General features: G+C 45.7%; 1 protein-coding gene across 1 annotated transcript in view; it reads right to left on the bottom strand.

Annotated features, from left to right (window-relative positions):
• NRBP1 (nuclear receptor binding protein 1) overlaps window positions 1-26,527 on the bottom strand; it is an 86,618-nt gene that overhangs the window by 43,151 nt on the left and 16,940 nt on the right. Inside the window, exons 3-7 of the mRNA XM_030554953.1 lie at window positions 22,794-22,916; window positions 22,203-22,304; window positions 22,019-22,108; window positions 21,455-21,495; window positions 19,915-20,009 (exon numbers count right to left, since the gene is read on the bottom strand). Of these exons, the coding sequence (XP_030410813.1) occupies window positions 19,915-20,009; window positions 21,455-21,495; window positions 22,019-22,108; window positions 22,203-22,304; window positions 22,794-22,916 (451 nt within the window). The remainder of the gene's footprint in view (window positions 1-19,914; window positions 20,010-21,454; window positions 21,496-22,018; window positions 22,109-22,202; window positions 22,305-22,793; window positions 22,917-26,527) is intronic.

Below are 26,527 nucleotides of genomic sequence, written 5' to 3' on the forward strand. Positions count from 1 at the left end.
CTTTTAGATACCTGAAAACTGCTATCATGTCCCCTCTCAGTCTTCTCTTTTCCAAACTAAACAAACCCAATTCCTTCAGCCTTCCTTCATAGGTCATGTTCTCAAGACCTTTAATCATTCTTGTTGCTCTTCTCTGGACCCTCTCCAATTTCTCCACATCTTTCTTGAAATGCGGTGCCCAGAACTGGACACAATACTCCAGTTGAGGCCTAACCAGCGCAGAGTAAAGCAGAAGAATGACTTCTCGTGTCTTGTTTACAACACACCTGTTAATGCATCCCAGAATCACATTTGCTTTTTTTGCAACAGTATCACACTGTTGACTCATATTAAGCTTGTGGTCCACTATGACCCCTAGATCTCTTTCTGCCATACTCCTTCCTAGACAGTCTCTTCCCATTCTGTATGTGTGAAACTGATTGTTCCTTCCTAAGTGGAGCACTTTGCATTTATCTTTATTGAACTTCATCCTGTTTACCTCAGACCATTTCTCCAATTTGTCCAGATCATTTTGAATTTTGACCCTGTCCTCTAAAGCAGTTGCAATCCCTCCCAGTTTGGTATCGTCCGCAAACTTAATAAGCGTACTTTCTATGCCAACATCTAAATCGTTGATGAAGATATTGAACAGAGCCGGTCCCAAAACAGACCCCTGCGGAACCCCACTTGTTATACCTTTCCAGCAGGATTGGGAGCCATTAATAACTACTCTCTGAGTACAGTTATCCAGCCAGTTATGCACCCACCTTATAGTAGCCCCACCTAAATTGTACTTTCCTAGTTTATCTATAAGAATATCATGCGAGACTGTATCAAATGCCTTACTAAAGTCTAGGTATATCACATCCACCGCTTCTCCCTTATCCACAAGGCTCGTTATCCTATCAAAGAATGCAATCAGATTAGTTTGACACGATTTGTTCTTTACAAATCCATGCTGGCTATTCCCTATCACCTTACCACCTTCCAAGTGTTTGCAGATGATTTCTTTAATTACCTGCTCCATTATCTTCCCTGGCACAGAAGTTAAACTAACTGGTCTGTAGTTTCCTGGGTTGTTTTTATTTCCCTTTTCTGTTTGCAATAAACTGAAGACAGTTAACCAGCAAAAGCTGGAAAAGCTCATGCACAGAAATTGACTCATTCTGATCAAAGTATCAAGCCGGGGGGTGAAGCTTGTGCAGAAGACCCATCCAGTTGTTAAGTGTTACAACCGTCAGAACAGTGCAAAGCGCAATTACAGGCAGTGAGGTTGATTAATTATTGGACAGCCATGAATCTGAAAGACCATACATTATCTGACCGCAACGCCAGAGTAACTTAATGCTTAAAAAACAAAGGGTCTGGACTTTGGGAACAAAACCGCTGCTCTTTCTAGTTTCAGTCATAACTAACATGGCAACAAGTAGATCAACAGCAGCAGCTACACGCCCCTGCCCAAGATGATCTCAGTCAGAAGAAAAGCACTTCACTTGAACTGTCACAGACTGACCCATTCCAAGGGCACTCCCCCACTGAAGGGGTCCCCAAGGACAAAAGAAATTAACAGGCAATGCCCAAACATGCCCATTACACTGGATCACTTTAGGGGCTGTGCAACATTGCCCAAGAGATCACATATCTTGAGCTTCGCTTCAGCCAGGTTAAGTTGCACCTTCAATTCAGATACACCACTGCCTTACCCACTTGCAGGCCTATCATGCCTCATCAGGTTATTACTCAGAATGTTCACAATTGCCAGAAGGCACTATGGTTTCAAACCCCAATTACTTTTTTGGTATGTTATAATTATCACTTCACAGGAAAGCTCACAAAATAGTGACATTGAGCGAGAGAGAACATTGCCTTAAATGTTGAAGGAGGCGTGCACCTCTTTGGAAGAACAGCTAGAATTCAGACATTCAGTTCAGTCCAGGTATTTCAGAGGGCAAATCACGCAAAATTTCTCAATCAAGGCAAAACTTCAGATCCAGGCTCCATCAGTAAACAGGGAGGATAATAAACCAAAACAGTTAAAATTCAGTGTTTTTAAATTTGCAGACTAGATGACCTGCACCCAAAGTTTTAAAGTAATTGGCTGAGGAGCTCTCTGAACCATTAATATTGATGTTTTACAAATGTTAGAACACCAGGGACATTCCAGAGGACTGGAAAAACACTGCCAGTATTTTAAAAAGGGTAAATCTCTATGAGCCAGGTAACTACAGACCAGTTAGCCTGACATATGTCCTGGGCAAAACCACAGAAAGGCTGATATGCTTGACTTCTTTATAGATTGTGTCCACGTCATCACAGCAGACTACTCTTCAAACTAGGGGAAAAAAGGCAGAACAAGATCCAACAGCTTGAAGTCGAAGCTAAAGAAATCCAGACTAGAAATATGGGTCACTTAAAAAAATACCAAAAAACAGTGAGAGTAATTAACCACTGGAACAACTTACCTAAGGACATAGCGGATTTTTCCTCACTTGGAATCTTTAAATCAAGGCTGGAGATCCTTTTAAAGATTTGTTACAACTCAAACAGAAGTCACAGCTTGATGCAGAACTAGTGGGTGGGTATTCTGGCGGGTGTGATGCAGGTGGTCAGACTGGATGTTCGTAATGATCCCTTTTGACTTCTACTGATGCTCTCTCTCAAATTGGGCAACTCACTGCACACTTTAAGATCCCAGAGAGCAGAGCATAGCATGAAATTCATGTTGAGTAATGAACATTCTGAAGGGTCAGATGAAACCATCAAAGCTAGCATCCAACACGACATAACTGAGCGCTCATTTTCACACACAACTTGCTGACAACCTCCTTTGGACATGGCACTATACCAGTGCAAACAGAGAAGTAATCTCATTAGAGCCCAGTTACTCCTACCTCAGTGCTTATCTGGGCCTCACCACTGTAATGCTGATGCCATGCCAGTATTTAAAGATATACATAATGGTCTTTCCTCCTAGCCTGTTGGAGGACTTGCTTGCCATGCTCATCTGGGAGACTTGAGCTGATAGCATAGTTTTCAACTCCCAATAGCTGTTGGGGACCATCATTCTCGGAGAAGGGACTTTTGATTATGGAAGATCAGGCGGACAATTCTTGCTACCTTGCTAGCATGCTGCCAGATGGGCCTGTTTAAGATGGCATTTCCCTAAACCAGGAGCTTTCAACCTTTTTTCATTTGTGGACTGTTAGGATATAGATATTCAGGCCTTTGCAGACAAGCCTATCCTTTAAGAATTTAGGTGTATTCTCATCACTTAGCTAGTTATAGAGGTATAAAAGAAAGAATCAAAATCACTGTCTGTGTAATGGCCTTCTCTTACTGTGACAGGCTAAGGCCTTCAGCTAAGATGTAGTTAGGCAGCCATAAGCTGGGAAGTGTATGGTCACAGCCTCACATTCCAAACTAGTCACATTGAAATAAGGTGCTATTGGGCTATTAGGAATACAATCCTGTCCTGATACTCCTATCACCTCCAGAGGAAGGGAAGAGCCTAGAAGATGTAATAGGAAACTTATTTTAATAGCATCCTGTCTGGCAAGAACTCACTTATCAATAGACACAGTTGGAAAACCCTTATGTCTGTATAGATGTAGTTGTAAAATACTCACTTCTGTATGTTTATTTGCATGGTCTCTGTCTGGTTCTGTCATTGTTTCTGTCTGCTGTATAATTAATTTTGTTGGGTGTAAACCAATGAAGGTGCTGGAATATAATTGGTTAAATAACCATGTTACAGTATGTTAGGATTGGTTAGCAAAATGATTGGTTAAGGAACAGCTAAGCAAAACACAGGTTTTACTATATAGTCTGCAGTCAATCAGAAAGCAGGGGGGGATGGGAACAGGGACTGGGGAAATTGGGATCATGTTTTGCTAAAGGGGGAAATGGGAACAGGAACAGGGTCACAGGCAAGGCTCGGTGGTGTCAGAGCTGGGAAGGGGGACACTTAGGAAGGAAACTGGAGTCATGCTTGCTGGAAGTTCACCCCAATAAACATTGAATTGTTTGCGCCTTTGGACTTCGGGTATTGTTGCTCTCTGTTCATGCGAGAAGGACCAGGGAAGTAAGAGGGTAAAGGAATAAGCCCCCTAACATGGACCCTAAATATTTTTAATGAAGGTGTGGACCCCTTTGGAAATCTTAAACACAGTCTGCAGACCCCAGGGGTCCGCGGACCACAGGCTGAAAACCACTGCCCTAAACACTTGGCTGTAAGACACACCCAACACAGAAAGACCCAGCCACCAGCCTCTACCACTGGCTGAAATAGAGAATTGCTACCTTCTGGAGGTGATGGCTGTATCAGTGATATTATGAAGTACTCTAACACCACACAACATTCAACATTTATTCATACAGTAGCCCATTCACCATCACCATCAAGTGCTCTATCCAAAAACCAAAAGGACAAGTCACCATCCAAATCTGGGTGGTAGAGTCAGAGCTCCAAATGGACTTAATGAAATGTACTTCATTAAGTCCGTTTGGAGCTCTGACTCCATCACCTGTTGACAAACATGTCCCTCACAGGACCGTCAATGCAATGCCTAAACTTTAACCACAATCAAGAAATGTCACACTTTAAAAAAAAAACAAAAAACAAAATCTGTCTTAGATGGGAAGTGAAAGCAGCTATAAGAAAATATATATAAAAAAGGGAAGAAAGGGAAAGTTGACAGTAATGAATATAAACCAGATGCTAGAAATTATAGAAAATTGATAAAGAAAGAAAAAGAACAGCAACCTCTATGGCTAGCAGAGTTCAGGACAATAGGTTTTGTTTTGGTTCTTAAACTACCACTGGTATTTGATTCAGACCATTACCAAATGGAAATGGTAGAACTGGCAATAATAATGCAGAAAAGGCTGAAGCGTTCAGTAAAGATTTGTTTTATATTTGGGGAAAAAGTCAATAGTCATATTATGATGAAACCTTCCATTCCAATAGTAACTCAGAAGATGTTAAGCAGCAACTACTAATGCTAGACATTTTTAAATGAGCAAGTCTGAATAACTTACCTCCAAAAGTTTGAAAAGAGCTGTCTGGAAGCCTCTCTGGACCATTAACATTGATTTTTAATAAGTCATGGATAACAGGGAAAGTTCCAGAGGACTGGAAGAGAGCTAATGTGCCAATATTTAAACAGGGAAATAGGACAGCCTGGGTAACTATAGGCCAAGTCAGCCTAACACCTAACCAAAAATCAATTAGGCAAACAATGGAATGGCTGACACAGGACTCTTAATAAAGAATTAAAGGAAGAAATATGACAATATTGTATAGAAAATAGTCAAACTTGATTTTTTTAAATTACAAGTTTGGGTAATAAAGGTGAGTGTTGATGTACTTAACTTGGTACTAGGAGGTGTAAAAGGTTAATCGGTAAGCATTAGTGTCACTTGTTAACCCGTCTTAACCGTTAACCCCGGCCCCAGCCGGCTGCATCAACCCCAGCTGCTTAATCGGTTAACTGTTTATATGACATTTTAAATAGTTTAAACTGTTAACTTTTTAACCGGTATTTAGATCCCTAGTTAGTATCAAAAGATATTTTGATTAAGAAACTAGAATATAAGTTTAATATGGCACATATTAAATGGATAAAAATCCTGTCAAACTAATGGGTCTCAAAATGTAATTGTAAAAGTGAAATCGTCATCATCAATCAAGTGTGTTTCCAGGGGATTTGTTCTTGGCACTATGGTATTTCTGACTTTAAGCCATGAATCGATGTACAACCCCACAGAGTAACTGAGCATGCTCCATGCCAGATCTGAAGGGGCTGAGCAGGACTTACCCTGTAATTGCTCCTGCCAGCAGCTGCTATGGCACCAGGCACTGGACGTGAGAGCTGGGAGACTGTCTCCTATGCTGTGAATGCTCCCTCTGCTGGTGCTCAGGCAGCAAGCCAGATGCAGAGGGATGGTGGAACGAAACAGTAGGCAGAGGGCAGAAGCCAGAGCCCCAAGGGACAGAGAAAAGGGGGCAGGAAAGGACAGGAGCAGAGAATATGGGCAAAAGATGGGGGCAATCGCTCCAGAGACAGGTCTGACCACTGTAGCACGCTCACTGTCCTACAAACCTTGGAACTGGACTCGTTACTGAGCCGTGGCATTCCTCTGCTGTCTAGTCTCATCCTTCTAGCGGCAGGTCCACACTGAATGTAAGCTCCTACTCTTACCAGCTACTCAAGTGGCAGAGGGCTGTGCTGAGGACCGGAGATCCCAAACCTGCTGATGAGCCAGGCTGGGAATCAATATAATTCCATGCGATTTGTTTTTTCAATTTAAGGGTTTGTTTGAAAAGAACTTCACCTAATTTCTTAACACTCAAGTTAGGGCATACCAGTATTAAAGTTCCTTGTGCAACTCAAATGCATCTCCCTTGTGTGTGCGCATTATGTCTTTAATTGTCTGATGACAGCTTCTCCCCTGCCACCACCACAGCACACACTGGACAGACTTGCTCTGGGAATGAATCAGGGATGTGCAGTGAATGATGCTGTTGTCTACCAGACCAGTGCCTCATCATTTGAAGGAGTCGCAAGCTATGTACTGAATGAGGCAAGGGATTGCAGAAAAACAAACAAACAGTCTCATGGTTAAAGCAACTGAATGCTGCCTTGGAGAACTGGATTCTATCCATGCCTCCACCACACAGAGAAACTATATGAAGCTGGGCCAGTTACATACACCAAACTTTTCACAGCTGAGCCACTGTGTTTCCCATTTTCTGGGTACTTCGTCACCCAGGATCTGATTTACAGAAGTGCCAACGCTCAGTTGCAACTGAAATGAGAGCTCGCCTCTGAACATGTAAAGTCCTATAAAATGCTTAGTCTGATGACTCAGGCCCACCGCTTCTCAAAACTGAGCACCCAAAGTTAGTGACACTTGACCGTTTGGGCTTTAATCTGTGCCTCAGAACCTCACGTACTAAAATGGGGATACCACCATCTCACAGGGACGTGGTGAAAAACTGATTAATCCTTATAAAGAAGTAAGGTTCAATTATAAGAGTGCCCTAGAAAACCCATGAATAAATAAATAGTGTATTCAGTGCAGAGTTTGGATGGTGTGCAGTAAATATGTGGGCCACACACTGAATGAATGGAGAGATGTTTTTCTGGAAGATATATTTTAGTCAAGCAAGTCGTTGGGCTCAATTCTGGATGAAGTTCTATGGCCTGTAATATACAGAACATTAAACCAGATTTAATTGTCTCTTCTGGTCTTAAAAATAAAATCTATGATTCTGAATAAGCTTAAACTACACTTTTTGGAGCATCTAGTTTGTTTCAGAACCTGGAAACTATTTTGTGGGTGTTAATGTTGGTGTTAAAAGTGTACAAAGTTGGAATGATTTAAGCTGACAGCAGCCTCTGACAATGTATTCATGAAAAAGGATTCTGGTGATTAGGTCTCTCTCCCTCTCCCCAAGACAGACATCCCACCATCACTTCCCAAATTCTACTGTATAACTTGTGCATCATTCGGATCAAGGGCTGGGATTTATGTTGTGTGCAGTCCATAATGTGTACATAGTTTCGTGCTGCTGTCAGTGGCAATACAGAGGCAAGAGGACACCAAATAGAAGTATCAATCATATTATAGCAGTCAATATGGGAGTTCCAATGTGCTATTTTGAGGTACAGTGTATCACAACAGGGTATTTAATTTATGCAGTCTCTACAATTAGATTTTAAACCTTCCCCAGAATGCAAGGATTGCCTGTCTTCCACTACATGCAGGCTACTGTGCCAAAGATGCCATAGACTTTCCAACACAAATTGGAGTCAGCTGTGTGCCTTCCACGGATCCAGTCAGGCGGTGTTTACATTTCTCACATTTAACATGATGCAGCATTTCCATGGTTATTTTACTCTTCTGTAAGTTTGATATTAAAATTTTTTCCCACCTTTGCAGATGGTGCTTTTTCGTAAAACAAGCTTTATAACTTTAAAAATCACTTGCATTCAGCCCCAAGAATTCAAGCATCTTTCCTTCAGCTTCTTCCTCAGCTAATCTAGGAAGAGGTCTGCTCTGTAATAGGTTCCTAATGAGCATTTCCAGAAGTTTGGGATAAGGTCTCGTACTTGGCAAACTGCTCTCTGTAGAATGGCTAGTACCTTTGAAGATTTTCAGAAATGAACATGTTATTTAGCTGCCAGGCCAAAGCTGCATTGGCTTGATTACCTGGACAAAAGTAGAAAGCTCTTAAACAATATTCCTTTCACTCTCTTTCTATGTTGTTACGCTCACCTATCACTTCGATCATGCCTGTTAGTCATTTCCATGTAGCAGTGGATGTTCTACTTTAGTTCCTGTGTTTTCATAGCTCTGGCATGTTCTATTTGGATCATTATCTCCCTTCCTAGGATTCTATAGATATAGATTTATCCTTATTGTTTCTGCCACATCCCAGAATATTGTGTGTGCTCAAAACAAGTGGTGTCAGGTGATGCCTCCGTATAATCTGATAGTTTCTGTTCTTTAATTATCTCTAGATTCTTCGCAACAGTTTAATTGACCATATCACTGTCCTATGTCTTACACTGACTTATGTCTACGAGTTTGTCATTAGGCCAAGAACAATGTGGTCATGAGCTAAAGGATAAAGGAGTCTGAGTCGCAAGTGGTGTTCTCGTCCATCCTCCCTGTGGAAGGAAAAGGCCTGGGTAGAGACTGTCGAATCATGGAAGTCACTGAATGGCTACACAGGTGGTGTCTGAGAGAAGGCTTTGGATTCCTTGACCATGGGATGGTGTTCCAAGAAGGAGGAGTGCTAGGCAGAGACGGTCTCCACTTAATAAAGAGAAGGAAGAGCATCTTTGCAAGCAGACTGGCTAGCCTAGTGAGGAGAGCTTTAAACTAGGTTCACTGGGGGAAGGAGACCAAAGCCCTGAGGAAGAGTGAGAAAATGGGATACCAGGAGGAAGCATGAGCAGGAGATCGCAAGAGGGGAGGATTTCAGCTTCATACTGAGAAAGCAGGATGATCAGCGAGTTATCTTAAGTGCCTATACACAAATTCAAGAAGCATGGGAAACAAGCAGGGAGAACTGGAAATCCTGGCACAGTCAAAGAATTATGATGTGATTGCAATAACAGAGACCTGGGAGGGGATAACTCACATGACTGGAGTACTGTCATGGATGGATATAAACTGTTCAGGAAGGACAGGCAGGGCAGAAAAGGTGGGGGAGTTGCATTGTATGTAAGAAAGCAGTATGACTGCTCAGAGCTCCGGTATGAAACTGCAGAAAAACCTGAGAGTCTCCAGATTAAGTTTAGAAGTGTGAGCAACAAAGGTGGGAGTCTGCTACAGACCACCAGACCAGCGGGATGAGGTGGACGAAGCTTTCTTCCGACAACTAGCAGAAGTTACTGGATCACAGGCCCTGGTTCTCATGAGGAACTTGAATCACCCTGATATCTGCTGGGCGAGCAATACAGCGGTGCACAGACAATCCAGGAAGTTTTTGGACAGTGTAGGGGACCATTTCCTGGTCTAAGTGCTGGAGGAACCAACTAGGGGCAGAGCTCTTCCTGACCTGCTGCTCACAAACAGAGAAGAGTTAGTAGGGGAAGCAAAAGTGGATGGGAACCTGGGAGGCAGTGACCATGAGATGGTCGAGTTCAGGATCCTGACACAAGGAAGAAAAAAGAGCAACATAATACAGACCCTGGACTTCAGAAAAGCAGACTTTGACTCCCTCAGGGAGCTGATGGGCAGGATCCCCTGGGAAAATAACATGAGGGGGAAAGGAGTCCAGGAGAGCTGGCTGTATTTTAAAGAATCCTTACTGAGGTTGCAGGAACAAACTATCCCGATGCGTAGGAAGAATAGTAAATACGGCAGGCGACCAGCTTGGCTTAACAGTGTAATCCTTGCTGATCTTAAACACAAAAAAGAAGCTTACAAGAAGTGGAAGATTGAACAAACAACCAGGGAGAAATATAAAAATATTGCTTAGGCATGCAGGAGTGAAATCAGGAAGGCCAAATCACACTTGGAGTTGCAGCTAACAAGAGATGTTAAGAGTAACACGAAGGGTTTCTTCAGGTACGTTAGCAACAAGAAGAAAGTCAAGGAAAGCGTGGGCCCCTTACTGAATGAGGGAGGCAACCTAGTGACAGAAGATGTGGAAAAAGCTAATGTACTCAATGCTTTTTTTGCCTGTCTTCACAAACAAGGTCAGCTCCCAGACTACTGCACTGGGCAGCACAGCATGGGGAGGAGGTGACGAGCCCTCTGTGGAGAACAGTGGTTCAGGATTACTTAGAAAAGCAAGATGAGCACAAGTCCATGGGACCGGATGCACTGCATCCGAGGGTGCTAAAGGAGTTAGCAGATGTGATTGCAGAGTCAATGGCCATTATCTTTGAAAACTCATGGCGAATGGGGGAGGTCCCGGATGACTGGAAAAAGGCTAATGTAGTGCCTATCTTTAAAAAAGGGAAGGAGGAGGATCCGGGAAACTAAAGACCAGTCAGCCTCACCTCAGTCCCTGGAAAAATCATGGGGCAGGTCCTCAAAGAATCAATTCTGATGCACTTAGAGGAGAGGAAAGTGATCAGGAACAGTCAGCATGGATTCACCATGGGCAAGTCATGCCTGACTAACCTAATTGCCTTCTATGAGGAGATAACTGGGTCTGTGGATGAGGGGAAAGCAGTGGGTGTGTTATTCCTTGACTTTAGCAAAGCTTTTGATATGGTATCTCACTGTATTCTTGCCAACACGTTAAAGGAGTATGGGCTGGATGAATGGACTATAAGGTGGATAGAAAGTTGGCTAGATCGTCGGGCTCAATAGGTAGTGATCAATGGCTCCATACCTAGTTGGCAGCCGGTATCAAGCGGAGTGCCCCAAGGGTCAGTCCTGGGGCCGGTTTTGTTCAATATCTTAATTAATGATCTGGACGATGGCGTGGACTGCACCCTCAGCAAGTTTGCAGATGACACTGAACTGGGAGGAGTGGTAGATATGCTGAACAGTAGGGATAGGATACAGAGGGACCTAGACAAATTAGAGGATTGGGCCAAAACAAATCTGCATTTAAGATGGAAGAATCCCATGCACTGCTACAGATTAGGGACCAAGTGGCTAGGCAGCAGTTCTGCAGAAAAGGACCTAGGGATAAGAAGCTGGATATGAGTCAACAGTGTGCCCTTGTTGCCAAGAAGGCTAACAGCATTTTGGGCTGTGTAAGTAGGAGCACTGCCAGCAGATTGAGGGACGTGATCATTCCCCTTTATTCGGCATTGGTGAGGCCTAATCTGGAGTACTGTGTCCAGTTTTGGGCCCCCCATTACAAGAAGGATGTGGACAAAATTGGAAAGAGTCCAGCGGAGGGCAGTGAAAATGATCAGGGGGCTGGAGCACATGATTTATGAGGAAAGGCTGAGGGAACTGGGATTATTTAGTCTGCAGAAGAGAAGAATGAGGGGGGATTTGATAGCTGCTTTCAACTACGTGAAAAGGGTTTCCAAAGAGGATGGATGTAGACTGTTCTCAGTGGTACCAGATGTCAGAACAAGCAGCAATGGTCTCAAGTTGCAGTGGGGGAAGTTTAGATTGGATATTAGCAAAAACTTTTTCTCTAGGAAAGTGGTGAAGCACTGGAATGGATTACCTAGGGAAGTGGTGGAATCTCCTTCCTTAGTGGTTTTTAAGAACAGGCTTGATGAAGCCCTGGCTGGGATGATTTAGTTGGGGATTGGTTCTGCTTTGAGCAGGGGGCTGGACTAGATGACCTGCTGAGGTCCCTTCCAACCCTGATATTCTATGATGAAAAGTGATTGTCCTATTGCACAATCTGAAATTAGTATTGTGCAGAGGACAAAGATCACATCCAACCTCAAACAGGAGCAGCATCTTTTCTCCATGCATGACCAGCCCAACTTCCTGCATTAGTTTAACATTTGAGTTGCTCTGTTAGAGAGACAGTGAGGCCAGTTAACTTCTGATAGTAAGAGAGAGCATGCATGTGTATTTTTTAAGTTTAAACCCACTGATTTGGGTGACTAAACTGGAGAATTAGAGACAGGAGTCGAACTGTAGCGTGGAATCAAAGAGGTCTAAGGGCTAATGCTCACATGCTGGGGACAGGTTTAGGAGCTGCTGGGAAATCCCAACTGGCATCAGAATAGGAAGCTGAAGTAAGTGATGGCTTGAAAAACCTCAGGGACTCTAGGGGCATTGCAACCATTGCAATAAATAAGAAGCTGGGAGAGAGCTCAAGATGTGCAGAGTCTTAAGCACCTGGGGTAAACAGCCCTTAGGCCACAGGCAAGGAAGAACTAGCTGGAGGCAGTGGGAGTTGCCAGTAAGCTACTGATCAGAAGAAATGAGTGCGTGCGTGTATTGTTTCAGTCTCCACTACCTCAGAGTGCCAAAAACTGAGCTAGTTATCTAGATTCCAATGCCAGGACTTTCATTATGGCCTCTGAGCTACGGGAGCTCTGCGTCTGGGATCATGTATGATGGAAGAAAGACTCCTGTACAGAGGGCATTTAAAGAAGGTGTCGATACTTGGTGCCCTCAAGAAGCTGGTCATTGGGAGAACATGCGAATCACCTGGACATTGTTACACTTCCGGGGGGGGGGAGGGAGGGGAGAATCTGATCCCAATGAATCTAACACATGAGACAAGCAAGAAAACTAAAAGTGTACAAACTGCCCAGATGTGCCTGGGAAGGGATCGTTATTGACTTATGAGCCATTGCCCACACACCAATACACATTAGAAGCTAATAATCAGTGAGAGCCTGTATGGCTGCTCTGTGTGATGTGCTCCCATTACAGGACTGGCTACCCTAGACAAAGTATTTACAAAGCCTGGCATTTCTAGAGCCAGAACTTTTTCAGCTACCAGGCCATCTTGGGCATCTGTATAGCAGTCAACATCCTCATTAAGTCATGTTGGTGCTAATATTTCAGAGTCAGGACTTCTATCAGTTAACAGAACATTTCAATGTTTACATCAAACCCATTGTAGCTTCAGGCAAAGAAGAGAGACTGGATGAGCGACCTTGTGCATTAACCGGGGGGGGAGACAGAACAGTTCAAGATACCCAAGAAATCCCTGTCCTAGCTCCTGCAACACTAAACACGTACACTGTGCAGTGACATGCTACTCACATGCTGCCTGTTAGAGATAGGAAAATGACAATCTGACATACCCTAAACACCAGATGACAAATTCAAAGAGTGGAAAAAATGACCAAGTCCAGCTGGATTCATGAAGAACAGTATCACACTGGCTAACATTTTCAAGTGCACCCAAGTGACCGAGGAGTCTAATTCCCAGCTCTCATGAGCCAGAAGTGTGCAGGGAAAATGCAGTAAAACTCATTCCAGTCTTTCGGTCTAGCTCAAGAGACTGGCTGAGAAAGCCTGAGGTTCAAAGGAGGTCTCAGTGCTGTTGCAGCAAAACTGAGGTCCCATGAGTCCCCCCCTCCCCCCCCCGCAGGTGTCTCCAAGACCACTGAGTAGCTGACAATGCAGCATTTCCCAGGGCGCACTGCCTTACGTTATCTGTTGAGATCTTGTTTTGTTTATAGGCAGGATGGTGTATGAAGCATTAGCAGTAGCACCTCCTGAGGGCTCCAAGCCCTGCAGCCATTAGGTGGGTGATCAGTGACCAGTGCAGAAGGATTTTCTGGGTGATGGGGGTGAAGCTGCTCACAACAGGCTGCATTTTGTCCCAACATATGTCCCCATTGCAGCACCGTAATGTGCTTACTGAGACTACGCTTCCTGCGTGTCCCACCTTGTCCTCTCCACCCCAGAGCAGCCTGCTGGGGAGAGGGATTTGTCCAGTCACTTGACCCTTCAGAGCCAGACTCTCAGCACAATATGCTGCCACCTAATTCCTAGCTCCCTCGCAGATCAGCCTCTGGAAAAAGGAGGAGGAGATCTGCTATACTGCTAAGACCACATGATGCCCAATAACTTCACCATTAACTCTACGGGACTCAGGAGCAGCCACCTTGGGAGAAGCTTTGGTCTACCCTTACTGTATAACATCTGCCTTACTGTATAACATCTGCAGACACAGGGAACCCACAGAGTTTATTTTGACAGGCCCTTAGGTGGTGGTGACTAGGGTTAGGGGAAAGCGGAGCATTGCCCCATAGTCATTCCCATTTGACAAAAGGTGAAACAGGATCACTAAGGGTAGACTCCTCGTTTGTTTCCTCACGTCAAACCCAACATAGTTATGAACTAAGCAAACCAAGGAGGCAATCCAACAGCCCCTACCATTGCTCCACTCAAAAGCTTCAGCAAACTCCCTGCCCACAAACACACAGGTGAGCTCGGGTGAGCTCACTCAAAGCCAAAGCCGTGGCTAGGGAGAGAAGGGCCTCATTTCACAGCCATGGGCTCACTTGGGTGGAAGATCTGTCTAGCTACCAGGTGCAGAACACATTTCATTGAAACATTCAGATTGAAAACAAAATGTCTATGGGGTTAACAAAGCTACAAGCAAGCGGCAGGGGGTCCGAGCAAGAAGCGGAGTCTGGTCTAAGTCTGGCCCTCAGTCAAGCCCTGCAGAGCAGCAGCAGCAAGAGGTAAGAGCCCGATGTACATGGAGAGCTTGGCTTTGAGCAGTCAGAACAATGCATTTATCTCGCTTGACATGCAGGAGCTGGCATGCAATGGGGGCCACAGACTAGTGCAGTCTAAGAACAAGGAGAAGGGACAGAACTAACATTCAGAAGACTTCACACAAGGCAGTGTCCCTCTCTGTAAGGCTTTGGCTGGGAGCATAAGGAACAGGTTATCTCCCAGCACAGAACACGGCTACTGCTGGTAGGGGGGCCTATGCTGGACAGTTTTATACACCAGCCTTATAGCAAGGGAACACTGTATATATAAGTTATAATATATTATATATCTATATATAGATAGATATAATGAACATTATATCTATATATAGATATATAGTGACACAGTCACATCACAGGAGCGGAGAAGTTTGCTCACCATTAGCAAAAATCCTATGAAAGACTGTTGGTAACAGAGCAGCCCGTAAGCGGGAAGTAAAACAAGATAGAAGTTGATGAGTTGATGAAACAGCAAGCACTTCACATCAATACAGACAGCTGGGTAGAACCACCGCAAAACAGGGACAAAAAGAAGAGGCTGGCCACCCTTTCAATAGCCCTTACACCTGCTGACACTAAGCCAGGAGCATGATGCCTCTACACATCAAGAACTGTAGAGGGGCAAAGGAGAGGTGGGCTCTGGGGGCCTCTCGCACGGCCCAGGGCATTATGTTCGGGGCTCTCGGCTTTTGAGGCGGCTGGAATTCCAACCATGTCACTCAGCCACCATTGTCCAGTGGCCAGTCCCTGTGTCCATGCTTAGCGGCCAGATACGGGCAACATGTTGCTGGGAGTAGAGCTAAACCCTACATGGATTTTAGCAGTCGCACCCATACCACATGCTTTGGCATTCAATTTGTTTTGCTGTCCAGATGAACACAAACTTCAGGTCAAATCCCATGTTCCCCGAGCACCCACAGCAGGGATTTAATGACCGCTTAGGTATACATCCAGTGTGTGTCTGTATTCAACCAAGAGCCCAGCAAGCACGTTTAGAGGACAAAAAGGTACTTGTTGCAAGTGGCGAATGGCCCAAGTCAGGCTCTATGAATATATTTGGGACGCTCCCAGGAAGCTACCCCTACAGCCCTTGAGGTTAACATGCTCCAAAGCCACCCACACTCAGCGACTGTAGAAATGACTAATCTTTTGGGGGAGCACAATACACCACCCAGTCAGATTTCACTGAGGGCAGCCCAGACTTCAGTTGAAGAGTTTCCAATTCTGCTCACCCAGAACAAACACTTCCCAAATATGCACTTACTGAGCTCCTCCATACCACTGGCTGACTCTCACATTAACACACCCTGGTATGGAGGGCCCCTGCTAACACACCCTGGTATGGAGGGCCCCTGCTAACACCCACAAAGTGAATGTGGGCCCCTGCTAACACCCACAAAGTGACTCCCAAAGAAGTCTGTGAACCTGGAGAGAAAAGCCCTCAGCCATACTCCACACTGGAGCTTCCAGTTCACATCACATTCTTCTCCCTACTTCTGCCCTAAAGGGCCCTGCCTGACAGCCCAGTATTTCCCTGGAATCTCCCTCCTCCTAGACAGCACCACCCCCACCTCTGTCATTCTGGCTCCTTTCTCCCCCAACCCACTCAAAGTGTCTTCAGAAGCAAGCTGTATTTTCAAGAGATTATCACCACTGCAGCCAATGCCAAAGGAAAGGCAACTGCCATCCTAACCACAGTGCCCTCCTGACGGTAAGATGGGGGCTCTGGGAACATCACCTGATGAAATGCACAGGGAAGCACGCAGCTTTTATTTGTAGGTGATTTCAGCTGAACACGAAGTTCACAGAGTAGCTCAAAAAAATCTACCACCATCCCCCACAACATTCTGACTGGGAGAAAGAGCTGCAGGTATCGCCCTGTTCTGGCCACAGCCTTCCCAGTCCCCTCGCTCCCTGTGCCTTAATGACTTCCCTCTCCGCCATCCCTAAACCCACTTTTTATGTGAGAAAAGGACCACATAGGCTCAGGAACAGATGGACTGCTGCCTCAGCACTACACCTATCACTATCCCATACCCTTTGTCCATTCCAACCCATCTCTGTCTCAGATGACCCGCTACATCCACAGCTCTATTTACTGCTCTGCTGCTCATCATTCCCCCTCACCCTCCAACAACCAGTCTGAGACACTGATACTGGACTTCTTGATTGTCCTTCCTTCTTGCAAGTCCCAACTCCCCATCAAGATGCCTAGGAAGAATGGGTGAAGAAAAGGGATTGTATTGCTCCAGAACTGCATGTAGAGCTGGACCTGTCCTGCCATTGCACATGCTACCTCACAGCTCCAAATACTGCACAGGGAGCACTGCAGAACTGGGCTGCCAGGCAGGCAGCATGCTGCCTTGATCCCTGCAGCTGCACTAGTGGCTGTAGCACCTAATCAATAGTGTGACATTATTTAAAGGAGTCAGCTGCCCCAGAAGCACCATCCACCTTTAACACTTCCAGCCCAGCTGGGGCTGTGTGTTCTTCCTTTAAAACAGGGCACTGTGGCGGCTTTCCCCATCCCCCTGCACCACTACTCTCCAGTGTCAGCTTCACCTGCTGCTGCAGCCCAAAGAGAACTGAACCTGCTCTCACTGTCATGCCCTGCTCTTCTAACACAGCACTGCAGTGAGAAACTGCACTGGGCATATAGTGGCATTTGAGTTCTGCTTTTCTGTGCATTGCCCATCACTGCTGCCCCTACGCTGTCAGAGCTGCACTGCTCACTGGCTCCTTTCAATTACACACAGGATAGTTAGGGTTCTCAAAATTTGGCTAGTCCCTGAAAGTGACTAAATGGCAACATAGGCTCCATGTTTATTGCTTGACGAATCCTAGAGTACCATAAACTCCCCCTATGATTTGAGTGTCACATTGGTTTGGCTAGCTACCGTAGTCAGAGGGAACAGAGATCACGCATTGGAATTCACTTAGCTATTCAGACCCGACCCCAGCTCCCTCTCCCATAGCTGTGTGGGCTCTGCAGGAGTGGGAATGTGGCACTGTCCTCAGCAACTCTGACTCTAGGGCACACTGGGGTGAGAGCTACTATACAGGGGAGCTTTGATGACCATAGCCCCCATTTTCGTGTTCAGCTCCTTTACTTAAAAGAAATGCTTCAATTGCAGAGATTCCGATCATTCTTCTTCTGTATGTAAAGAAAAAAGGGTCCCAGCCAGCATAATCTGTAGCTGTGAGTGGCTGCCTACTAGTAACTAATTCTGAGTGTTGCCTCTGCATATTCACACTTATAGGATATACCTTCCTCAGTGCTGGGGGAAGATCTTTTAGAAAGCGCAACCTGTTAGATCACTTGTGCATCTTCGCGCTACGCTGTCCTTAGAAAGGCTGCAGGGTTCCAATCGCTTCACTTCCTTCAATACACACTAGAGAAACAAAACCTAGGCAAAGGCAGGCAGACAGCATGACTATGCAGAGTCGACACTCGAAGACCCATGGCAATCTTCTTCAAGGCAGCCTCTGCATAGTCTAATTTGTGGGAGTCCAGCAAGTAGTACACCCCCAGGAAAGTGTAGGTGGAGTGTTAAAGACTGAAAAACTGTCCTTCCAAATCAGGCCTCAGATCTAAATGCGAAGTCAAGAGTAGATTCTTTCCCTGAATGAAGTGCTCACTCAGTCAGAAAACCTGCAGCTGCATGCGATTCTTACCAACGAGAAAGGGTAGGAGGCATAGTTCCTTTAAGGTGTCTAATCCTTCCTGTAGTATCAATGGGCTGAACCTGGGGAATGACCGTGGGCAAGTGGTTTGCCAACGGGGGAATCAGACATGCAACTTCTGTGAAGTGTTCCCAAAAGTAGATCTTATCAGAAAAAGACTGGAGTCAGCACCAGGGCCCGGAGAGCTCCCCACTCTGACTAAAGGAGAATCGGGCTCAATGCACAGCCTAATCCACTGGTGTGGATGTGATGTCCTTCTGCAGTGATCCCCAAGGAATACAATGTCTTTACAGGATTTCCAACGCTTTCATCCTATGCAAGTTCAAAGCCTCTGACACCTGCTGTGTGGAGTCTAACCCCCGGGGAGAAGCAGAGCTTGGTGATCTGATTTAGAAGGAATACAGACACCATGCGTGGTATACATTTGAGATGAGGATACCAGGGTCCCTTTGGAGCACAGTGAAGGAGGATCAGCCACAAAAACTGCAGGCATGATCATGTTTGCATGGTCTCTAAATGACAAGTGAAACAAGCAGGTTCAAAGGGCAAGTTCCCAAACATAGGCAGCATCAAACTGGTACAGGTCACAAGTCAGCCTGAATACATTCGCTAGGGCCTAGGTCTTTGGATGGATTTGCTAGTGACGATGGAATGACCAAAGACAGCAGCATTGTCAGCTGGAGGGCGGTATGCCAATATGGCAGACAGTGCACGTGGCTGCAGACAGTCTTAGAAGCCTTAAGAATAGCAACACAGTTGAGACGGAGGCAGAGAGCAGGCACATTGCTTTTCACTGCCCTAGGAAAAGCCTGTCCAACTTCCGAGATTCACATTTCAGCAGGGAGGGCTTCCTGGACTGGAAGCCAATTTTCTGCACCTTTGCGCTTGGAGGCGTAGCCCGAGTCAGACAACGTCCTGTGGCCCAGACCAGAAGGAGTGACTCTAGGTTAGCAAGAGGTTTGAGCAATGGTAGATGAGGCTCACAGGCACCAATACTGTTAGGCAGAGGCCAAGGCCATCACTACGAGATGAACTGTGTCCCCACTGGCAGCAGCTAGCCATGCGAAAGGAATCAAGAGGGTAGGGGCCACAGAATCCTTCCATAACTTTGGCTCTGAACAGTTGGTGCCCCCAAAAGGGCGCTCATGTGGCCTCACTGGGCAATTTTCCAGGCAGTTCTTGAAAATCAACAGCACTGGGGAGTGATTAAGTGTGAATAGGCAGAGGCACGTGTAGTCCTTGGGGAAGGCCTGATTGTGAGGAGAGGTTTAAACAACTGAGGACTCTGCCCAGAGTCAAGACTCTGGGGCTTTCCAGTGGCATTTTTAGTTTCAATCCCTCGCCTCAGGGACACAAACTAAACCCAGACCTAACTGACTGGAAGGGAAAGCAGTTTGTGCCACCGAGCCACTCTGTGCCCCAGGAACAGACGAGGCAGGACAGACCCTTCTGCCCACCCCTCCCCTCAGTCTGGGGAAGGGCAGTGCTAGTACTTAGATAGCCCATTCCCACACACATCCCTTCCAATGGCTTCTCAGCAGCTCAGGAACCAGGCGTCCACTACTGACTGACCATGTTAACTGCTTTCTTGTTGAGAGTCACCTCTGGAGAGTCTTACCTGACCCAATCTTGATCAGTCCATTGTGCTGAATAAAGATGGTGTCACAGGTCAGGTTGCCGTGGATGATTGGGGGATCACAGGAATGGAGGTAGCTGGAAATTCAGAACAGAACACTAGTGAAAAGAGTGCAGTGGGAAGAGGAACGCCACAGCTTCTCCCTGCCCTGCTGGAAAGGCGACATTACAGAACAATATGCCAAGAGTATTTACACCACCAGTGCAATACAATTCAGGAACTGAGTGTGCACAGTCTTTGGGTTAGAAAACAAAGAATAAGACACAAAATAAAATTGGCTCCTGCTAAAGGACCCCAGGAAAGAAGAAAAGGAAACCGTCTCTGACCAGCTCTTGGAGCCCAAAAGCCCAGGATACCACAAATGGGGGAGGGGGTGGGAAGGGAAGGAAGAGAAATATTACTTTTCCCAATTTCTCATGGGTAGAATATTGGCCACAGGGATTTCAAAGATGTTCAGACATTATACTGAGGCAAGCCAAGTCTGAAAGCAGAGTCCACCCCCAAAAGAAACACCCATTCTGACCTTACTTACTGGGACCCAAGAAGGTGCCCAGTATTGTACAGACATTAGACAGAGGGCATGCAGTCTAGCGCACACACATTCCCAGATCAGACAAGCCCTTCTTGATCTGGGTCTCAGGTACTGCAGAGACACACCTTGGCCTACTAGATATTTATACCTTGCATATCAGTCGTTTTCATGCAGTCGAGGTAAGCTAAATCCCCAGAGCTGACTGTCTTTGAGTGCATGTATTTAGACAAGGGCGTTCTTAGCAGAGAGCCCTCAGTTCCAGAGCTTATTCCCCAGTCCTTGGCCTAGGCTCTTTAAAGAGCCAGAAGTAGAGATTATATCTATCCCACACCTTTTGTTAGCCAAGTTAGCAGCCTGAGGGGCTCACTGGATCCCCAACTATTTCTGGTTCATAAAATCATAGAATATTGGGTTGGAAGGGACCTCAGGAGGTTATCTAGTCCAACCCCCTGCTCAAAGCAGGACCAGTCCTCAGATAGATTTTTATCCCAGTTCCCTAAGTGGCCCCCTCAAGGACTGAACTCATAACTCTGGGTTTAGCAGGCCAGTGCTCAAACCACTGAGCCATCCCTCCCCCCATTATGGTTATCTGTGCTTGGAAAAATGGTAGTGATGGGATGACCCAGGCCTTCCTCTTTGCAAGGCTAAATATTTCACTCTAGTTCTGTAATTTGCTAGTGATGTGGTGAATGAGCTTACAACTTAAAAAGTAATCTGGGGCTCACAGGACCAGTGCCCCCAGCTGCCTGCAGGGCCAGTCTGAAGCTGCCTCTGGTCTGTGGGAGGGGCAGGATTACCAGCAGAAGAGGGAGGGGGGAGGAGGTCATCATATTTGAAACCAAGTCTAGTGGTAAGAGTAGTTTTGTCTAGACTGCCTAATTAGTAGGCTGCACTCTTCCATCCCACAGCTAATTAGGAAGACTGGCTCAGGCTGCCGAACTCCAGAACAGCTGGACATTCCTACAGAGGGCATCTCCCCACTTCACCTACCTGAGAGCAGAGAGGATTTGGGTGCACCAGCGCTTCCAGGCCTACAAACACAAGGTGAAGTACAAGTCACAATCAGCAAGTTGGACTAACTGCTGCCATTTCATCTCATCTGGAGGAATCCGCCTGTCCTGCTGCAGCCTGGCCTCTAAGCTCCAGTCCATCCCAGCTGTACTGGTGAATGGTAACCATGGAATACAAGCTCAACACAGCCACCTCACTCATGCAGTGACGAAGAAATCCCCCATCTTCTTTCTGTACTCTAGGGTGAGTGCAGAGCCCCTCTTCCACTCAGGTACATGCAAGACAGAGGTGTGCACAATCTGTGCAGGTCTCAAAACTAGCTCATTCCCTCTGCAGAGTTGCATCAACCTGCCTGATGCTTTCCTGGAGAGACACCCCAGATATGCTGGCTGACTTTGACAGGGATGACAGCTGAATAGAACTTCTACCACAGGCAGGGACACAGCAACCCCCAACCATGAGCAAGGGTCCTGTGAAAAGAGCTTTCCAGAGCGGAGAGAGGGCCCAGTCAAAGCAGGGCACACATGCAGGAGGAGAGATTACCTTTTCATTCATTGTCTTGTGGTTCTTCTTTGTCTTCTTCAGGAACTGTTTCAAGCTGCCTGAGGACATGTACTCTGTGATGAAAATCACCTGCAGGGACAAGATGAGACATTACCTGCTGCCTCCCCTCTAGCCCACAGTATCCCCAGCAAGTGGATTAAGAGGAGCTTCTTACATCACTTACCCTGGCTTTGTTCTCCTTTACATCAGCCCAGTACTTGTGGAATTTCACAATATTCAAGTGTTCCAGCTGGATCAGGTTGTCAAAGACAGCTTTAACCTTCTCCTACAACAACCAGAAATGCAGAACCACATTACCATCTAAGCCAAAGAACGTTCCTATCCTTTCCCCAACCTTCTCTTCTCCTATGTCTGAGTCCCCAGATGTTCCAATGCCATGCACTACCCCATTGCATGGTTCCAGCTGATGTGCTTAACACTAGCAGCATCTGACCCCAATGCTAGATACAAACTGCAGGCCTTGCCCCCTAACTAGGTCTGGATATTATTTGGCCACTGATATTGACAGATTCAAACCATGTTCCACATCCAAGGAGAAGAGCCTGACAGAACCAGCCTGTCATACTTTCTGCACTGAGAGCACAAGATAGTTCAGTTCCAAGGCCTGCACGTTCAGTTGGAGAATCAGAGCAATTCAGCACTCCTGTCAGATTGGCTGGGTTTGTAACTCTTTGCTATGGAACTATGCTCAGCCACCATGGTCTGTGATCCCCACCTAGCCACTACGTGCAGGGCAACCTCCACCCTAACTTACCTCCTGAAGCTTAAAATTCTTGCGCTCGGAAAATTGAACTTCATTCCAAACAACTTCCACACCTTCTTCTGTGTCCATCGCCAGGTAGGCACTATCAATCCCAGGGACATTGCGCTGATTCACCTGGACAGATACATGGGGACAGATGTGAAGTCAAAGGCAGGGAAACACCACCAATACCAGTCACTCATCTATAGCTTCCTCCTACACTGAGCTTACAGCCTCAACCCCACTTAACCACAGGGTGCAATCTGAGACTTGGTTATTCATGTAAATTATGGTGTGCCCAGCAGAGTCTACACTCTAAGCCACATGTGTAGAGGCAGACTAGGGGTCATGTGAGTGGGGGAGTAGGGAATGCTCTAGGGAGAGAACTTTTTGCACAGACATCAGCTTGCAATTTGGGTTGCCTCATGGCATTGATTTGTTTGTATCATTTATGATATTTCTAGTTCTATCAGAGTCATGCCCCCAAGCAGATCCAGGGGGTGAAGAGAGGACCCCCATGTGGAAACCAAGCAGACAAGCAGCATCAGGAGGGATTTGCAGAGAGTGATGTTGCTTGGAGCAGAGAAGGAAGTCATTCATTTCAGGCACAGCGAAATCAAGACAGTTGTGAGTGAGAGGAGATACACAGCTGTCTACACAATTGTTGCACCAATTTAAGTAGAACAGTTTGAAACTGTTGATAGTACTTTAGCTGGCATCAGTAGGTTTACCAATGAACAGCTATAACCCAGTATGAGTGTGCCTGCAGTAGAGATATGCAAAGAGTGTGCAGACAAGCTCGAAGGAAGCATGGAGATGTGCAGACATAGCATGGGATGGACGAAGACGCCTTTGTACAGAGAAGCTTTTAAGAGCCAAGGAGAGCCTGCAGGTGAGGACAAGGTGCTTGCATGCAAGTTAGCAGAGAGACTTGCAGAAGAGCAAGTCACAGCAGCAGGAAATGTTGCAGTCCCTGCCCTTGTCACTGGTAAGGTACATTTTCCCACGACATGCAGCAGCAGCAAAGGATCTACTATGAATGTGGCCTGCATGTTCCTGCGGCCCCAGGCCAAGCAGGTGGAACCACCCAGTCTGAGAAATATCTGTTGGTGGAGTTGCTCAGCAAGTAGGTAAAAGCTGCAGGAGAAGGTTGCTCATCTGCATAGAATCCGGAAGTGAGAGGACTTCACCGATGGGATGCACATCGAAGCATCTGGTACAGAGGATGGCAGCTAACTACACATGACTAGAGCACCACTAGAGGAAGAAGGAAAACAGTCTGCTCTGCAAGGAGTAGACTGGCTGCTGGCCACTTGGAGCAGTAGACAGTTCTCCACCCCCCACTCAGCATAATCAAGCACCAGTACAATGCACTGGCAACATCAGGTGACGCGCAGCCAAGAGAAGGCAGCATTGGAAGTTAGTTGTCAGGGACTCCCTACTGTGAGGGATGGAGGTATCCATCTACTGATCTGATGTCCCATGTGGTGTCCTGCCTGCCTAGAGCCCACATCTGAGACATTACGGAAAGGCTGCCGTGGCTCATCTGTTCCCTGATCACCAGCCCATGCTGCTCATCCAAGTGCGTACTTATAGTACTGCCAGATATGACCCTGAGCAGATCAGCGGTGACTACAGACCTCTGGAAGCAAGGGTGGAGAAGTCAGCAGTACAGCTGATCTTGCTGGGGGATCATGGAAAATTACAGCAGGGTTCTAAGAGCCACATGAGGGAAATCAGAGGGGGACTCTTCAACATCTTGGATGTCTACAGACAAATGCAAGGAGTACAGAGAATAAATAAGAACTAGAAGTGTTCAGTAATAATTTAGTTTATGTACTAACTAGCATGGGACTTGGTGAGGCGAACTGCTGACTGGATATTGGTACAGAGTGGTACAGTCTGTTCAGGAAAGGGAGGCAGAGAAAAAGGGAGGTGGTGGTGTTATACACTATAAGGGAGTCAAATTCTGGAATAGGCTTCCAAGGGAGATTGTGGAATCCCCAACACTGGAGGTTTTTAGGAACAGGTAGGTCAAACCCCTGTCAGGGACGATCTAGGTTTACTTGGTCCTGCCTCAGCACAGGGGGTTGAACTCAATGACCTCCAAGATCTCTTCCAGCCCTACACTTCTATTACTCTTATTTCAACACCCCAATGATTTGCTCATACCATTTCCCTCCATCGAGACCAGTCATTTCTAGATCTCCCTCTACTATGACTAGTGCTCTACTGACAAACCAGTCCTGGCCCCGTGAGGCACCTGGGGTACATCTACACTGCAATGAAAGTGCACTGTGTCCACGGCTGGCTGAAGTCAGCTGACCTGGGCTCACAGGATTATAAAATTGTGAGGTGGGACATCTCAGAGCCCCAGGCTCCAACCCAAGCCACAACATTGCAATTTTATAACCACACAGCCTACTCCCCAAGAGCCCAAGTCAGCTGATCCAGACTCAGACTCATTGGCATGTTTGTACCACATACACCCAGAGGCTCCAATAAGGGTCACATCCTGTTGTATTAAGCACTGTTCAAATACATAGGAGATTGAAAGCACTTTAGGGCAGGGAGAAATTTAGAGAAAAGGTGGGGAAGACGAGCACAGACGCATTTTATAAAGGGCTGCAATTTCTTAATCCTTTTACAACAAGGCACTAACTACTCCCATTTGCCTCTGCCTGGCCATTACTACAAACACAGGAATCACACCACGATCCTGTATCTGGGATGGAAAGTAGCTGCCATTTACCACCAACAACTAGCTATACAGACAAAACAGGAAATGAATGACACCATATCAGACTGAAATTACATGAAGTTTTAGCCAGTGAGAGTCCTTATATTTTAATTTGGCCAACACACGAGGCCCTCATCTCTCTTACTGCACACAGAATCTGGGCTGCCTACACTTATTCAGGACTTCGGTGTTACATCTCTCCACCAGAAGCACAACACCCTTAGCACCATGCTGGGACACTGGGGTTAGCACTGATTCAGCCAGGGACCAGCCGCCCTACTAGGATGATAAAAACCCAATTATTTAATAAACAAAACTGGATTATTTAAATTGATTTAAATTATAAATTTATTTTTCAAAATAAACCTGTTAAATGAAATCTGAATTTAATACAAAATATGTTAAGGCCTAAATTTATTATGATCTCTTAAAATATTTAAATAAATAACAAAAATATGCTGAATCCATGAGCCTCTATCAAAAACCGAGTTAAAGGCTGACTTTCTATATAAAGAAAGAATCAGAGGAAGAACCTCTCATTTTTGAGATCAAGCTTTATAAATATGGCACAATAGGTTATGTACTATATTAAGGGCTTGTTTTAATAAAACCAATTATATGCTATTGTATTTAAATGCCAGTTACCATCACAATGCAGGGTGATACAAAGCATAAGCAAAAAAAAGTTAATTATATAATAAACAAGCAATATATCAGTCATTGTTTTCTACATACTAAAAATGTAGAATTAAATAAGAACCTGAAAAGATTAAGCAACATAACTGCTTAAATAAATGTATGTAGTTATAGTGTACCCTCCTTGGGAAAAAAAAATTATATATCAACTCCAGCATACAGACTCTGTTTTGTTGTAAAATCAAAAAGCATTAATGGCTGTATCAACCACTGAGAATGCACCTCTTTAAAAGGTCAATTTAAATGCAGGCTTTCCCCTTGATTTAAATCAATCCACCATGACCACTACAACAAAGCACTGGGCATTTGG

Source organism: Gopherus evgoodei, chromosome 3 (genome assembly GCF_007399415.2).
Source record: "Gopherus evgoodei ecotype Sinaloan lineage chromosome 3, rGopEvg1_v1.p, whole genome shotgun sequence".
Classification (NCBI taxonomy): Eukaryota; Metazoa; Chordata; order Testudines; family Testudinidae; genus Gopherus; species Gopherus evgoodei.